The following is a 17,582-nucleotide window of genomic DNA, read 5'->3' as shown; positions in this document are numbered from 1 at the left end:
TTGAAGTTGGTTACCTTAAAAGGCAAGTGTCTTTGACCTCTTTGTAACTGGCTGCCCTTTTAGCGACCTGGTAACAGATGACTGGAGGAGATAACCAGCCCTCAGATACTCTGAAGGCTTAGGACTATGATTGTGCATGGAAGGTGTTATGGAAAAGAGAAGTTATATGTCTGTGTCTAGCTATTAAAAAATGTACAAGATGTACCATTGTCTGCAAAACAATGACTGCACATAATGTATTTTTGACCTGTATTTGACGCCATGGGGGGGCGGATACCCCAATGCTTTAAAAGTGTTCTCCACATGTATTTTTAGTAGAGAGATAGAGAAGACTCATGCGGTAATTTTGTTCTGTATTAATAAACTCATCGTTTGATTGCACTTTTCTGGGGCCTCCGTGGTTTGTTTCACTGCTCTACATTGATCGATTTCGCGACACTGGCAAATAAAATCTTTTTCATTTAATTTGAAGCTATAATTGAACTCATGGAAATTTTTGGTTTCCTATTTGCACATTAATTTCTTTTTCCTAATATTCTGATTTACTTCATTTTCATGCAACAAAGTGTGACAAAGGTCACACAGGTGGGAAGACTTGAGTAGGGGAGGTGCTGGAGCCTAGAGCAGAAGCTTCCTGCCCACAGGAAGTGGAGATTAAATAATCGTTGACTAATCGAAGAGAAAAAAAAATTAGGCAGATTAGTTCACTATAAAAATAGTCGTTAGTTACAGCCCGAGAGTTCTGTTGGGTTGGGGTCAGGACTTTGTGCAGGCCGGTCAGATTCTTCCACACCAAATGGGTCTTTATGGACCTTTCTTTGGTGAACTGGTTTGCAGTCTTGTTGGAACAGGAAAGGGCGATCCCCAAACTGTTTCCAGAAACTCCAGAAAAACAACCCCACACCATAATCCCCCCTCCAAAAAAGTTTGCACTCAGTGCAATGCAGTCAGACAAGTACCGTTCCCCTGGCAACTGCCAAACCCAGACTTGTCTATTGGCTTGCCAGACAGAGAAGTGTGATTCATCACTGCAGAGAACACGTCTCCACTGCTCTAGAGTCAAGTGACGGCGTGCTTTACACCACTGCATTGACGCCTTGCATTGCGCCTGACGATGTAAGGCTTGGATGCAGCTGCTCAGCCTGCGATTTCATGTGGCCTGCCACTTCCTGGCTGAGTTGCTGTTGTTCCCAGTCGCTTCCCCTTTGTTGTAATACCAGCTGACTGTGGAATATTTAGTAGCCAGGAAATTTCACCACCGACTTATTGCACAGGTGGCATCCTGTCACGGTACCATGCTGGAATTCACGAGCTCCTGAGAGCAACCAATTCTTTCACCATTCTTTGTAGAAGCAGTGTTCATGACTAGGTGCTCGATTTTATACACCTGTGGTCATGGAAGCGATTGGAACAACTGAATTAATTAATTTGGACAGCACGGCGTAGCTTGATTGCGTGAGGTTTAAAGTTCTCCTGAATATTTTATGCATTTCGTTTGATTTAATTGATCCTATGAATTGAAATTCCAGCCATCAATCCTTATCCATATCTGAATCAAATTTTTCTAAATTTAAAACATTTGCACTTTATCAGTAAATAGACAGCAAATTAAAAAGTCATCGAAAATATGAACAGAGTTCAAAGGCAAGAAGTGTTGCTTTAGATGTGTCAAATAGGTGCTGATTGCAAAATCCAGACAGCATGCTGTTCACGCCTCTGTCCAGATAAGAGCTCATTTTATCTGTTGGGAGATCCTTTACCTGTGGAAAGGATGAATCACAGGTTTCCCACTATGTGCATGTAAAGCTGTGCAAGTGGGTGGGTGCGTGGCATTCCTTGTGATGAACTGATTAACTACACAGATGGGCGCGTCCAACTGGGAGAATCCGAGTTTGACTAATTACAGGAAAACTGTTAACTTCTGTGAGTCACAGAGAGGCCGACTGAGCTCATATTGTTAAAATGAAGAAGGTTTCATTAAACAACAAGAAAAAAACTACTAATGTTGATGGTATGGCATGTCATTTTTTATTTATTTATTTATTTTTTACACCAAATTTTCACATTTCTGACACAAGACACAAACTATTATGGATTTAAACCACTTTCAACAGCTGGCTGGTGGTTTTGTGAAGCAGCAGCTCTGCCTTCACTCTGAGTCTTGACTAAATGTGAGTTTTGCGGGTTTTTTGAGTCAGAGGGCTGGGCTTAGCTTACCACAGACTGAGGCAGGAAATATCTAACTGTGTGTGTGTTTAAGGTCGTGCTGCTTCTTGCATCGCTGCTTTTCTCTCCACTCCCTGCTCAGACGTGTTTTGTGCCACCGCCAGCTATCTTCCCAAGGTAAGTCTTATCACGGATTTGTTTTTTTACTTCCCTCTACAGTTCTTCACTCTGATTTCTTCTTTCTGTTCCTACTTTGTCTTTTGCAGCACTTTTCCTTTTCCCTGTACTTTCCCCCTGTCTGCTCAGCACATTCCTGCTCCTGGACAATGAGTCTTCAGTTTCACGTCAGTGGGACTCGCCTCTGTCCATCCTTCCATTCAAAGTTTACCCTTTTTCGCTTTGACGCTCTTACAGTTAGCAGCGAGGCAAGCCCCGTGTTTTTCATTTCCTTTCCTTTTACAGCTTTCTAACAATTTCCTTGAGGTTAGGGTGTGGCACTGAAGTAACTTCCAATCTGTGTCATTACTTTAGACAAGGAAGTAAACTACCCTTGGCTTTAAACTGCAGACAGCATTAAAATGACACTGTGTTTCCTTTCTAACCCCTCTTTGTTTTTCGGTCCTCTCAGTATCTCTGTCACTCTGTCTTGATTTCACTCTCATAAACGTAGAGCCCACTGAACCATACACACACACACACACCCTGTTCACCAGTCACCAACTAACAGATTGCTCTCAGGTCTCTCCACGCCTGATGCTCTGTGCACCTGCATGTCGTACGCTCTCATATTTCATTGTGTGCCCAACAGCGCATGAATGGCTGATTGGCTCAGTGACCCCAGCAGCCTATCTTTGACCTTGTGTATCCATCTAAGCCCTTCCTGTCGGCTCTCCTCTCCATCTAACCAGGCGCCACTTGATGCTTCAGTGGACAAGGCCATGAGGGCATCTTTGCGTTTTTACCATTTTAACCCCTTGAGCGACCTCGTTTTCTGCTCTGCGACTCGTCTTTAGTTCGTTTTGCTTGTTTCTCTGCGAAAGACTGGACTGGATTTTAGAGATCACAGTGCTGAGTTATTATGGCCCATATTAAATAGACCAGAGGAGAAACTACTGATTTTAAAATACCCCACATTATTTTAAAGGCCCATGAAAGATGATTTTTGTCTTACTGTTTTAATTCCTCAAGTTTATTTCACTCTTTATGATTGTATGTTTATTACTGACTGAAAATACACTCTGTACATGCTAGTTAAAATCTTAAAATCTACCTTGCTAGTAAATTTTCATGATTGTGCATCAAACAGCACAGGTTACTCCATCAAACCAAACAGGTCCTCTCTGCTGTTTCAGTCTGGAAAAGGTTTTTTTCTTGCTCCCTTGCTTTGCTAGTGAATGAAACCAATACCCAAATTTGAAAAATAATAGAAACCTAAAATGAAGTAAGAAAGAAAGAGAGAAATAAAAACAGGCCTATCAGTATTTATACATTTAATGGAAACTGCAGTAAACAAAATATAAGCAGATTTCGGTTTTGGAAGTTTGATGCCAGGCTTGTAATCTAAAAATGAGCTTAGCTTCAGAGCTAGTTTTGAAAAGTAAAATTGTAGTTCTGAGGTTACTCTTTCTATATCACTGTTTACATTAAAAAATACAAATAATGCAGTAACTAAAAAGATGCCCCTTTCAAGACCACCTCCTGGGACGCTGTTCTTTAAGTCATCAGGCTGCTAATGCATGACCCACCTCGTGCAGACTGTTTCATGAAACCGACTGATTTTCGTGCACGCACTTATTTATTGTATCTTCATTACATTTGGCTTCATTGTTACGAAGTCATTTGGGTGGTTGCAGCTGGGCCACTGCAACATCTTGATCATTTTCCTTTTCAGCTGTTCAGTTGTAGATTTACTGCAGTGCTTGGGATCATTGCCCTCTTGCATGAACCAGATTAGCTTTAGCTGTCAGACAGATGGCCTCACATCTGACTCTAGCATACTTTGGTATACGGAGGACTTGATGGTCCACGTTCCCCTGGCAGCCCGTCCACACAAGCCATACTTGTTCAGTGTTTTTCTACGGGCACAAACTTTAACATTTACCATGCTAACTGAGACCTGTAGACTCTGACATGTATCTCGTGGCCCTTATCTTGGGGTAAAATTTGCTGTGACGTACGCTCCTGAGCAGATTATGGCATTATGTTAAGACACCTGAATTCTTCAGATCTCCAAACTGCTCACACTTATCGGCAACTGGCTGCTACTTACCCTCTGAACCTCAGAGGCTGGATACAGAAATGCTTTACTTAGACCAGCCCTTCGCTCCTGTTTTAAAGAGGGCAAATGGGGACAAGGGGAAGAGATGGCGATAGAGGAGGGGGAAACAGTGGAAAGACGAAGAAGCCAGCAGCTCGCTCTCACTGTAATTATCAGCTTGGTGTTTAGCTTTAGCCAGGAAACCAGGAACCCGACTCTCCCCACCTCCACACACACGCAGCGTCCTATCTTCGGGCCTCAGGTAGGCTTTCATCACTCCGGCTTCAGTTACCTCCCACATATAAGCTAACAAGGCCAGGTGAGCTCAAGCACTCCTCCTCGTCAGACCCCTCGATATCTTACAACCTCCAACACACACTCCAGTGGACACGCAGAATGGACCTGGAGTCAGACAGCATGCCGGAGGTACCAGAGGAGATCATACAGTTAAGTGGACCGGTGCTTTTATTTGTGCCTCCTTACTTACTCTTCAAGCGGCTGTCCAAGCATTGTAACCTTAACCCAGTGGCCTCTGCATGTGCCGCCTTTCTCCGTTTCCCTGCACCCCCTCTACAATACACAGTATATGTTCAAATGCTCACTACACTGCGCTGTTTGCTCGATTGACAGTTTACAAAAATAATGCTGAGTTTTAAAAGCATGTTGACATCCTGTTAGTCAGACCACAGTGCTGATAGTCAGCATTGATAGATGCGCTGTTTTCTGCTGCCTAATGAGTTGTTTTAAGACACATAACGCAGTAGCGCTGGGAGCAGCTTCCTACATGTTGGATCATCACTTGACTCTAATCCCTATAATTAAGCTAATTGCTTGTTTTCCAGCCCTCCTCTATCTTCACGTTGCCTCTGTAGCAGCACAGTTAAAACAAAAACTACTCACTTATATGATGATTGAGCTAAAAGAACGTGTTAAAGTGTAAGTGCTCCACCCGTGCTTTATTTTATAAAGAGATGTTTATCTAAATGCCCACTGGGGCTCACTCTGAATGTGTTGTGACACCCATAAGTTTGCCACCTTTTTTTAATTAGTTTTATCACAAGACAAAAAAAACAACCGCACAGCTTCTTGGCGTTGTGACGCATTTTCATGATAAGGTTGATGATGAATATGTGAAACTGCAGATATACATCAGCATGCATCAATATGATAATGATTATATAAAAGCTGGGAAGTCTTTCTTCTCGCTCGTCAGCGACCCTGAAGTTAATATTTATCAGTCAGCTCTTTGACATTTTGAAAGTTGGTTTTTGGCCATTGAAACCAGTTGTCTCATCATCAGCTACTGTTTAGCCACTTCCTGTTTATTTTGAGGTCTCTGTTCTGTTTCCCACCCTTTTGTACCACACCTGTGGTCAGTTAGAAATTCAGTCTGCTTAGTATACCAGTCAGGCATAACATTATGAACACCTACCTAATATTGTGTTGGTTTCCTCATGGACTCCACTCGACCTCTGAAGGTGTGCTGTGGTATCCGGCACCAAGATGTTGGCAACAGATACTTTAAATTCTGTAAGCTGCGAGGTGGGGCCCTCATTGATCAGGTTTGTTTGTCCAGAACGTCCCACAGATGCTCGACTGGATTGAGATCTGAGGAATTTGGAGGCCAAGTCGACACCTCAAGCTTGTTGTGCTCCTCAAACCATTCCTGAACCATTTCTGCTTTGTGGCATTATCCTGTTATTTAGAAAGGAGGAAAGGGAGGGGCAGAAGGTCTAGTCATTTTCACATCCTTCAGTGACGTATGTTAAAATCCCCTATATGTAAATAGAGTCCAGGGCTCCTTCTTTCATTGCTCTGTGGTCCCATTCTGATGCTCACGTGCTCTTTGTTGGTCGCTTTCAGTGGTGGACAGGGGTCAGCATGGTTATCCTAACTTGTCTGCAGCTATGCAGCGCCCTACACAACAAACGGTGATGCTCTGTGCACTCTCACATCTTTCTATTCAAGCCAGAATTAAATTTTTAGGTAATCTAAACTACAGCAGCTCATCTGTTTGAAATCACCCTGTTACTGGTTCACCATTGTTCCTTTCTTGGATCACTTTTAATAGATACTGACCACTGCAGAATGAGAACATGACACACGAGCTGCAGTGTTGGAGATCCTCTGACCCAGTCGTCGAGCATCACAGTTTGGCCTTAATCAAACTTGTTGAAATCTTTACACTTGCCCATTTTTCCTGCTTCTAACACATCTTTGTGGATAAAATGTTCACTTGCTTTATACCTCATGCCCACTAACAGGTGCTATGTTGAAGAGGTAATCAATGTTGTTCGTTCACCTGTCAGTGGTCATGATGTTAACCTGATCAGTGTAAATATATCCTGCTTTGCACTCGTCATTTGTCAGGTTGATTCAGGTTATCACCGTTGTCAAATCTTCCTGACATAACCTTGTGTTTTCTAGTTTTAGTTCATGAGCTCGTGCCACGGCATTGTCATCCATTTATTCGCAATTCACAAGAATCTCTGCTTTTCCTGCACTGTTGGTCTCATTTTAGTGAAACTTACAGTGATCACATAAGTTTATCCAAATTATAAGTCACTGTCATGTTTGTCATTTTACAGCACTTTTTATATATGTTTTCACAGTATTACCTTCATCCATATTTACAGTTTCAGCATTTCAGCCATTCAGCAAAGTCAGTGACATAAGAATCTCAAGGTTTACAGAGTTTGTACAAAATTTTAAAGAAAGAATTTTGAAATGTTGATCATGGAGTCGAGTGGTCCTATTGGTTAACTTCCTGGTTATATAGGTGTGGCCTTCATATCACAAGCTAACTGCAGTAATACAATCAATGCAACAGTGCTGCTGCGTGCTCATAATTTCATGCTTTTTATATCAATGGTTACTACTACTACTACTTTCACAATACTCTGACCCAAAGCCCTTTCATTTGTTGGTGAATGAGATTAATTTGTCCAGATTATCACTGTTTCCAAACCACCCCAACTTCTCAATGGATTCTAACTCTCACTAGTTTGTGTTGCACAGCCAATGACAAAACTTTGTGTATTTCACAAATTAACTTATGAGCTGTGGTCGATCGTGGACCTGGTAAGCTATGACGTCGCCGACCTTCAAGTTCCCGTTATTGTTTTCTTTGTTCCTCATCCATTTTTAGCTTTTTAAGGACGATCCTGTGCGTTCTTGGCGTGTTTTATCAACCTTACCTTCTGCTTTTGACTCCTGCTTGCATTAAAACCTGGGTTTTGGCTTCTGTGTCCTTTTCCTGTGAGTCATTGCAAAATTAATTCCAAATAATTTTGTTTACGGTTCCCTTATATAGTTTTGTGCTGCTTTTAGCAGCTGGCAAGGGTATTCCTCAAATCATCAGTCCAACAAAGTCAGTTTCAACATGGTCTGTCTTCATCCAGAAGATCTTGCTGAAAACTGTAGAGCAAGGAAGCTGGCCGTCACTGAAGTTACAGTTTCTGTTTTTCTGTTTAAACAACATAATTCTTGTTGCGTGAAAGTTAACTAACCTAAAGAAATGGCCACTGTCCCAGAGCTTTCAAAATATCTCTTGGTCTTTTTCAGTAGATAAAGATTACTGAGTTAATCACCCTTACCTCACAAAAGAGCAAACCTTCACTCGCATGATCCAATGAGTCGCCGCCCCGGCCAAGGACAACTCGGATGTGCTTGAAAGCTCCCAAAAAAAGACACTTCAAGCCTTTCCAGTGTGATCTATTGCCTTTTTATTTCTTTGTAACAAAATAAAACTTAAATACTTGTCCTATTAACCAATATATACATAATAGTTTGGTTAATAGGGCAAGTATGTAGTAGTATGTTAGCGATAAGACTAGGGACCTGTCCAGGATGTTCCCCGCTCGCCACTCTATGGCATTTCAAATAGTCTCCAGCACCCTCACCACTGTGACCTGGATAACACTGAACAAGCATACAAAAACAGACTGATGGTCAGAAATGAACAGTACACATATCATAAAGGGGACAAATGTCATCCTTATCTCCATTTTCCACTTGTCCAATTCTGGGTCGTGTGTGGCTGAAGCCCTAATAGGTACAAGCAATAAAAAATATGATTGCAAGTTTCCACAATTTAGTTGCAATGTAAAAATACAGTCGGGCTCAGTGAGAGATAAAGACATGAAAGGTGGTGACGTTGGTGATCTGATCCCCCTACAAGGCTAACCGTCTGCTCTCGTGCAAAGAGACAAACCAGAAAAACCAACCAAAGACAGGAAGACGTGGGCGTGTAGTTGGATGACACACTTGTTTGTGTACTACAAAAAAAACACAAATTTTTCGTTGCTAATGAAAAACAAAAGGGGCACGATTACGCGAGTCCACCCTGGCCTCGTTCCTACCTGCGACACCAACTGTTTTTGTGCAGTGGCACTAAGGCTGCGTTGGTGTCGTGTTGCATAAAAGTCATGTAATGTAGCTTGTGGTCCTTACGCAGCAACACAACCCACACTTTGTGTCTACTTGAGATATAATTACACTCATCACAGTGTCTCCAGCCTCTGTTCTGTTGCCTTAAAGCGATTGCGGTAAGAGCGAATCAAACAACCTCCAGCTACATTCAGAAGTGTGCCTTCTCCTTGAGTGTGGAGAGGAGTGTGAGTTTAGTGAGAATTTAGGCACCTTTGAGGAGTAGACAAGAAAAGTCACGTAAAGCCGCTCAGTTTAGACACACTGTGGCTTCAACTTCCTCTTTTACTTCTACTTACTCCAGCCAAATCCGTGCACGCGCTCCCATGTGGAACAAGTGACACAACACTGTTTTGCCACTTCCTGTTTCTTCTTCCTTCTTTAAGGGACATGATGTGTGACTCAGATGTCCTCCATGGATAAGCTTCCCATATGCTCCCTACTCTTTATGTGTTTTTTCTTCTAACACCTTTTTTCTTTGTTCTTTTCTCCATGTAGTATGCTCCCCTTGAAGCCAGTGCCAGGTCAGTTCAGCCCAGAGGTCCGGCAGCAGGGCCTGTGGGTATGGAGGGTAGAAAAGATGAAGGCGGTGCCACTAGATTCCTCTGAGGTGGGAGCTTTCTTCAACGGAGACTCCTATTTGGTGCTGGATAACCGCGGGGAGGAGGGAGTTGACCTCCACATGTGGATAGGTAAGAGACTGAAGACGCATCTGGCTTATGCAACATGCTACCCGATGCAAATCAAACACAAAGTAGTCTTGACTTTACTTGGAGAAAAACAATGGAAGAGTATCTGATTTCCATTTTACTCCACCCAGTAAAAGAGCTAAGCATTGTCTGGCGCTCGCTACACACCTACCCCTAGCTGAAAGGCTAGTAGCCACCCCGCTGATGGCGATGACACACGAGACACTCTGCTGCCCTGATGCATCATTGTTTGTCAAGAGAGGCTGGATGAAGAGGGATGATGAGGGAATGAGTCCAGAGGGAAGCATTAAAAATACAGGAGCACTGTTATAGTACTCAAATGCGGCTGTTGTTTCCAGCATGTATCCGGTGCTTTGGTAACACTAAGCTGATTGTCACAACTTGGAGAGCCCTCTCTTCGCTCAAGCGTGCACCTCTGTTAATCCTCCCTCTTCCTCTCCTTGATGGACCGGCGGTGACTTTGTGTGTCCACCGTTTGTTTAGTTCAGCTTTTTTTAATCAGTCGTACCAGCACCTGATTAGAGACTGTAACCTGTTATCGTTTTTATAATCGGTACAATTTACAGATTTCCACTAAATATGTTGCACACAGCTAAATAATAAAGCTGCTATTTGAAAAGAGGAAACCGATGAGAAGCAGTATGTGAAACACTAAGCACACCTTTAGTGCTTCCACATAAGCAAAGAGGGTAAGTAGCAGCCAGGTGCTGATAATCAAATGCACTTGATTAACTGATCTTCAGCAAGTGTGAGCACCTCTATAAAAGCAGGCGTTTTGGCACCCAGGTCTGTTTTAACATGATGCCAAAGAGAAAAGATGTCAGAAATTATCTTAGAGAAGCAACTGTTGCTGCCCATCAAGGAAGAGTTATAAAGGCATTCCAGTCTAAAGTGAGAAAGATTATTTAGATTATATTGGAAGCAGGTTCAGAGAAATTACAAAGCAGATCAGAAACACCTCATACCAACTGTGAAACTCAATGGTTGAAGGGTGATGATTTGGGTTTGTTTTGCAGCCACAGGAGCTGGGCACCTTGCAGTCATTGAGTCAGACATGAACTTCTCTGTATACTAATGTATTCTAGAGTCAAATGTAAGGCCGTCTGTCTGACAGCTAAAGCTTGACTGAAACTGGGCCATGCAACAGGACAAGGATGCTAAGCACGGCAGCAAACCTAGAGCAGAATGGCTGGAAAACAAAAGAAATAAGGTCCTGCAAGGCAAACCTCAATCTTACTTTAATGCTTTTGAGTGCCCTCAGTGAAATGAAGCAACACCGCAAAGATGAATGGGCCAAAATTCCTTTTAGAGCAAGTGGAGACACTGATAGTCATACAGAAACCATTACTTCAAGTTACTGTTGCTAAAGGTGGGTCGACAAATCCGCGGGTCATACCCTCCTGTGTCATGTCACTACTCCCAAGAACTGCGATCTCTCCTTGCACAGCTGTTTAAACCGAATCATTGGGTGTATTTGTTTTTATGGGTGTTTTTCACACACTGCTTCTACACTTTGGTTCAGTTTTTGTTAAATAAGTAACAGCCAGTGTTGGTCAAGTTACTTGAAAAAAGTAATCAGTTACTAATTACTGATTACTTCCCCCCAAAAGTAATTCCGTTACTTTACTGATTACTTATTTTCAAAAGTAATTAATTACTTAGTTACTTAGTTACTTTTTAAAAACACAATTTACAACCTGAATAGGTGATAAAGCGATAGATCTTTCAGCCCAATTCTACTTTTTCTGCATAATCCATCATACAAAATGTAATCAAATGGAAACGTCTCTTTTTAAAACTTTAAACTTTAAATCTTTTAACTTTATGCATCAAGCAAAAACTTAATTATATGCAACATTCTCTGACTGGAAGAAATTTGTTTAACATTTAAACCTATTTTCTGCACATTCCAGCACATAAAATAAAATATTTTTGTGTTTACACTCACTCTTTGAAATAGATGCAAGTAAAACACAGCAGAAAATAAATAAAATCAAAGACTCAGAGGTCCTGTTGCTCTATTTTCACCTGTAAAGCAGGACTGGGGTAGGCGGAGGTTTACCCTGGTGCAGGTGTGCCGCAGCGGTCAGTGGAAGAATCCGCGAGTTTCTCTGTGAATTTCACATTACGTCATAGTACACTCGGTGCTTGCTTGGAAGTTTAGGGGGTTTTTCGCTGTAAAAAGAAGTTTTCTTCCCACGCACAACGGACACTGATGTTTTTGTCACTTTTTATGGAATCAAACTCAAAATAAGGTCAGTACTTCCACGCTTTAAACGCTGCAGGCTCATACTCTCTCCGCACTCGATCCATTGTTGATCTGCACACAGCTGTTGTCACGAACGTCGCACTCGCTTACGTCACTGTCATGAGACGTTCACGCAAAAAATCACGGTTTTAGTAACGCAGCGTTCCTACGTGAAAGTAACGGTAATCTAATTACCGTTTTTGCAATAGTAATCTCTTACATTACTCGTTACTTGAAAAAAGTAATCAGATTACAGTAACGCGTTACTGCCCATCTCTGGTAATAGCACAGTTTAATGAGTAATATGTTGTTGCTCATCTGAAGTTGGATTTACATTATTTAAAGACCTGGTAAGAAACTCGTGAGGTTTTCTTCTTCTTCTTTTTCATTATGCCCTGTATGGTAAAGTGTAACTCTGCAGAAGGAGATGCAGACTGTGGCTTTCTTGAAAACTGCTCATGCTTATTTGTTACAGGAAACCAGAGACGACAAAATAAATGCACACAGCTCCAACTATTTTTGGAAGAAACGTTTTAGATTATAGATTTGTTTCCTTTAATTAAAACGTTTTGGCCAGCCCACAGTTAATCCTGACCCCTGTTTAAGTATTAATACTTAGTTTTACTGGTAAAGCTAAAATTAGCTTTAGTCAAGGGTAGGAGTAAAGGTTTAGGAGCAATCATTCTCATGCAAGCAGTGCAAGAAATAAGATAACATGTAGAGAAGCAAGAAAGCAAATGCAGTGTGTAATAATTAGATATGTTAAGAAGTTTGATGGCCTGGCGGTACAAACTGTCTGTAAGTCTGGTAGTACATGTAGCATTACTCATATGTTATGTGCAGAGCTAACAGTGCTTTGTAGCCGTAGGGTTAGATGATGCGGCAGAGGTCCACAGATAACCTGAATATCCTGGAAAATATGTGGCACCACTCCCTGTGGGCTAATTTCCACACCGTCTCGTACCTTTAGTATAATGAGAGGTCAGCCTCAACTCTCTCATCACTAAATACAGAAGTAAAGACGTTTTGAATATGTGAGAATTCAAATTAACAACCAGAAAATAACTTGTTAGTCAAAGCAGCTCCTACTGGATGCACTGAGGTAGATTTATCATCACAAACTTGACCTCAGCTGGTCGAATGTATTAATATATTACTGAATGCTTTGGAAAATCTCCCATAAAGTGAGAACAAATTCTAATTGGAGTGAAAAATTTAGACCCAACTGTGGGCTACCAGCAGAGGCTAAAGATAGACTGTTTATTTTACATCATGCTCATAAGTTAAACTTGCAGCAACAGGTCCAGAGCAGTTTTTCAGCTTTTAATCCCCAAACTTGGTTTCTCACATCCCCAATCCTTCATAAATAAACTGAGTTTTTGTACAGGAAGAACATGCTTTTCAATGACCTGTGCTCCGCCTCGTTCCAGGTGAAAAATCGTCTCGAGATGAGCAGGTAGCTTGTGCCATGCTGGCCACCCAGCTGGATAATTTTCTGGGTGGAGACCCCATTCAGCACAGGCACGTTCAGGGCTTCGAGACTCCGGAGTTCATGGAGCTCTTCCCCCGAGGGGTCAGCTACAAGGTGAGCAGGCCTGATTCTAGACGGTGCTGGAAACAGCGACGTGTTTGGGTGCCTAAAACTGAAAATGCCAGTAACTTTATTACCACAGCATACCTGTGTTGTTCATAATGAAATATTGACCGCACAGAACTGTGCACTGCCGTTCAAAACAAGCAACAACAAGCTTTAAAATACAATATTTTATTTTTAAATGTATGTGTTTATTAGTTTATTTTTAGGAGACTGAGGTGGTCGGATCTCTGTAGATTTGGCCACCTCAGCAACACCATTGGTTTTATAAATAACTCATTTTATCGTTTTAGAGCTTCTCATGACTTCTTTATAGGTACCAATCTGAGCTTGTTAAAATGAATCAATGTTATGGCTGAAATTGCTCGTCCAAAAAGTCAACTGTTATAAAACTTAAAAAAAAAAAAAAAAAAGACAACCATGAAAGTCCCATCCAAGTGATGATTCTGCTTCTCCTCACAGGAGGGTGGTGTGGAGTCAGGTTTCAGGAGGGCTCAGGGCTCTGGCACGGTGCAGAGGTTGTACCAAATCAAAGGAAAGCGCAACATCCGTGCCAAAGAGGTGGAGCTGTCCTGGAAGAGCTTCAACAAGGGAGACTGCTTCATCCTTGATCTCGGAGAGGTGAGATAATCCATCCAAAGGAGGACATACTGGGGAGAAGTGCAGCCAAACGCCACCGAATCATTTGCTCTTTTAAAACGTGTCAGATCTATGTGTGCGCTACACAATAACCAGTGACATTTTTTGCTGCAACCTGCAAATAAAATAAAGTGCCACTTTTACCACGTTGTGCTGATCTAATGTCGACAATTGTGCCCAGACGATTGTGTCGTGGATCGGCTCGCAAGCCAACATCTTCGAGAAGCAAAAGGTGCGCGAGATCGCCTCGCTGATCCGCGACACAGACCGACACGGCAAAGCCCGCATTGTGGATGCAAACGAGGGGGAAGAGCCGGAGGAGATGATCAAAGTAAATACGTTTTCCTGATTTGTTGTCTAATTGTTTTATTCAGGAAGGATTTTTTTTTCCAAGTCAATGATTACATAAAAAAACGTTTTTTTTTTTTAAAAAAAAGCTTCTCTATTGGATCTCTTTGTAGTCTTTATAAGATGTTTTTGTGCTGCTTTGCAGGTCCTAGGACAGATTCCGACTTTGCCAGAGAGCACGCCAGAAGAGGACAGCAAAGCAGACGCCTCCAACATGGCCTCCCTCTACAAGGTAAGCTCTATATGCAGAACTATGTACACGGCATTGACGTTTTAAACCACAATTCCATCACTGTTCACTGTATGCTCGCTCATCAGGTGTCTGATGCCACCGGTTCCATGACGACGACCAAAGTGTCCGATAAGAGCCCGTTTGCCCAGGAGCTGCTGATTCGTGACGACTGCTTCATCCTGGACAACGGCTCCAACGGAAAGGTCTTCGTCTGGAAAGGTGAGGAGCTGCTACTCAAACTCGAAGCGGCAAACTCGCCACCTCCTCATATTTGATAGCTGATGATTAAAATTGTAATGAACACAGTGAAAAATAATGAAAATAAGGCCCTGCTTACATGTGACTGGTGTAAGGGTTTCTTAAAGAGCTACAGCTTCACAATGTCAGCATTTAAAAGCAAATCACCTCTGAACTGATCAGACAACACACCGAAGGCGAATAACCATCGTAGAAACATGCACTCACCCAACATTTCATTAGGTACACCTAATCTGTGAATCGCATGGCAGCAACTCAGTGCATTCAGGGATGTAAAGATGATCAAAGCTAAAGTTCAAAGTGAGCAGAAGAGCATCTCTGAACACACAGCAAACGGCAAACCCCTTTGGCCACAACAGCAGGTTAATTTAGTTACCCTGAAAGCCTGTGACTTTGTGTGAGAAAAAGCTCTCAAATAGAGGAACTAATTAACATTCGATCATTTAATCATCAGGTAACGGAGCCAATGCTGAGGAGAAGAGGGTGGCCCTGCAGATGGCGGACAAATTCATCGAGCAAATGAATTACCCTCGCATGAAAACACAGGTACTGCTGCGTCCTTCTTTACTGTAGACAGGAAAGCTCGTACCGTCTCTTAGTTTTGATTTTTACAGCCACAGATCTGACGTGTGAGTTTATGATGTCAACTGTAAGGTCTCTTATATAAGCGGTTAGCAGTAAAGTTTTATGTGCATTGCACTACAGGTGGAAATCCTGCCACAGGGGAAGGAGACCATCATCTTCAAGCAGTTCTTCAAAAACTGGAACTGAGCACTTCACTGGGAATCCTGCACATGGAGACAAGGCTGCGTGTCTTCAGAGAGCACCTGTTACAAAATGCATTTGTTTTGTTTTTTTAATATATATATATAGTGACTTGTATGTACATAAAAAGTGTAAGGCTGACAGTAAGCTGCCTCTTGCCTTGGACTTTGGTAGAATTCGAGATGTGATGCCACTTTTATAAAAACAAGCTACTTGTAGTAACAGAAAAAGGATATAAGGAAAAATATTAGCTATAACTCAAGTAAATGAGATGTGCTTTTTTTACATTGGTTCAATGGTGTCCCAGTTTTGCCTGCATTTCAAAAATAAATGTAAAACTCTGGTTTATACAGGAGGAAGTTGTGCTGATTTTTTTTTACCCCCTCCTCCAGTCATCATGTGGGGAAATTAGCTGATGCTTATCAGTCACGTCTCCACCCACAACTGTGAGCTTTATATAACCTTTATTCTAAACTATGCCCTTACTGCTGCCACGGCTGCACAAATATTACACCCAACTTTATAATAACGCCATTTAATAATTAACAATAAGCCATCAATAAACTTCCACAGTAATTAGCGATTAAACAATCTGGCATTATTAAGTCGGTCACAGGGGGCATTGCATTTACTGCTGAGTAATATGTGGCATACTTTTACATAAGGGACTTTTTGAAAGAACAGTTATATATATTGTTTTACCTTTTACCTGTTCGGCTTCAGCTGCAGAGATATCAAATTTGTAATTTTGCACAAACACGACGTCAAGATTGTTTTCACGCAACTATTGAAAAGGGGGTGACGAGGAAACCCTAAATAATCTGAGAAGACAATATTATCAGGCCTTCATTATTCCATATCCGTGACTTTCAGGATTCAGAGTAAACCAGCTGTGGGACTAAAAAATGCCACTAATTGTTTCCTTCACTCACTTCCCAAAATGCTGTCATCATTCCTCTTTGACCAGTCCCTGCCTGGGTTTTTGTATGGCTCCATGACCTATTTCCTACTTAGATTAAGCTCACAGAAACATGCCCTGGCATTTTCTCTTAATGACTAGCTGGTATAGGACAAAGGTCATTGCTTCTTTAATAATCAGCAGGCGCATTGAAACAGACCCAAATCTCCCACCTCCAGATGTCTCTCAGAGGGGATCAGCCTCTGATGCTGATGTTTATTCTGCTTTAACCAAAAACCTCTGGTTTAGGCATTTAACTACAACTACAAAATGTTACTCAGACAGCTTTCTGACTTGTCTCTGTGATCTTGGGGTGGCTGAAGCTCAGGAGGTGGAGCAGGTCATCGACTAATCTAAAGGTTGGTAGTTCAGTCCCTGACTGCTCCCAGTCTGCATGCCAAATATCTTTGGGTAAGATACTGAGCCCAAGTTGCATTAAAAGAAAGTGCTTTTATGAATGAGGCAAGCTGTATAAAGTACTTTGAGTGGTTTGAGTTCATTTACCATTTATAAAAAGCTGCAAAAGCTGCAAATATACACTACAGCTTTTTTCGACGTAGAAATAAGTTTCTCCTCAGGGCCCTGCTGTGACGGACAATAAAATTATCCTGTGTGAAAGTGGCCTTTAGCTGCTTAGAAGCTACCCTGAGCTCCGTGTGGCCTCCCAGTCCTATAACGTCTTGCTCACAGAGTGATTTGTGTTGGTCAGCCTCCCTTGGGGAAGGCACGAGGTATTTTGAATTCCCCTGATTTGTACCCAGTCTTTCTGACTGCAGGCTGCTTGAGTTCGAACTCATTATAGGAGGTTTTGAAAGGTTGCTGTTTTTTGTTGTTGTTGTTTTAATGCAGAGATTCGTTTTCAGTAAAGTATGTTTTTAAAGTCAGACTCTAACAGATACAGCGTTTCTTCCTTATCTCACACCTCATTTAAACCCATCGGTTGAAAACATCTGATTCTAATTTTGCCTTCAAATGAAGC

At 41.9% G+C, this 17,582-nt stretch overlaps 1 protein-coding gene across 1 annotated transcript; it reads left to right on the top strand.

The window, feature by feature from the left end:
• Positions 1–2,204: 2,204 nt before the first annotated feature.
• On the top strand, positions 2,205–16,000 carry capga (capping protein (actin filament), gelsolin-like a). The gene is made up of 9 exons (XM_031727151.2): positions 2,205–2,343; positions 9,350–9,543; positions 13,240–13,394; positions 13,866–14,024; positions 14,224–14,373; positions 14,536–14,622; positions 14,709–14,841; positions 15,335–15,426; positions 15,586–16,000. The coding sequence occupies exons 2-9, from the start codon at positions 9,351–9,353 to the stop codon at positions 15,649–15,651; spliced, it is 1,035 nt and encodes a 344-aa protein (XP_031583011.1). The 5' UTR covers positions 2,205–2,343; position 9,350; the 3' UTR covers positions 15,652–16,000.
• The last annotated feature ends 1,582 nt before the right edge of the window (positions 16,001–17,582 follow it).

Source organism: Oreochromis aureus, linkage group 3 (assembly GCF_013358895.1).
Source record: "Oreochromis aureus strain Israel breed Guangdong linkage group 3, ZZ_aureus, whole genome shotgun sequence".
Taxonomy (NCBI): Eukaryota; Metazoa; Chordata; class Actinopteri; order Cichliformes; family Cichlidae; genus Oreochromis; species Oreochromis aureus.
This window is presented reverse-complemented; position numbering and strand designations above follow the sequence as displayed.

Bases quoted from the DNA above. Each gene is read 5' to 3' on its own strand.
- capga (XM_031727151.2), top strand. From the start codon at position 9,351: ATGCTCCCCTTGAAGCCAGTGCCAGGTCAGTTCAGCCCAGAGGTCCGG. The intron at 9,544-13,239 runs GTAAGAGACTGA...GCCTCGTTCCAG, and splicing joins TGACCTCCACATGTGGATAG to GTGAAAAATCGTCTCGAGAT. The intron at 14,374-14,535 runs GTAAATACGTTT...GCTGCTTTGCAG, and splicing joins AGCCGGAGGAGATGATCAAA to GTCCTAGGACAGATTCCGAC.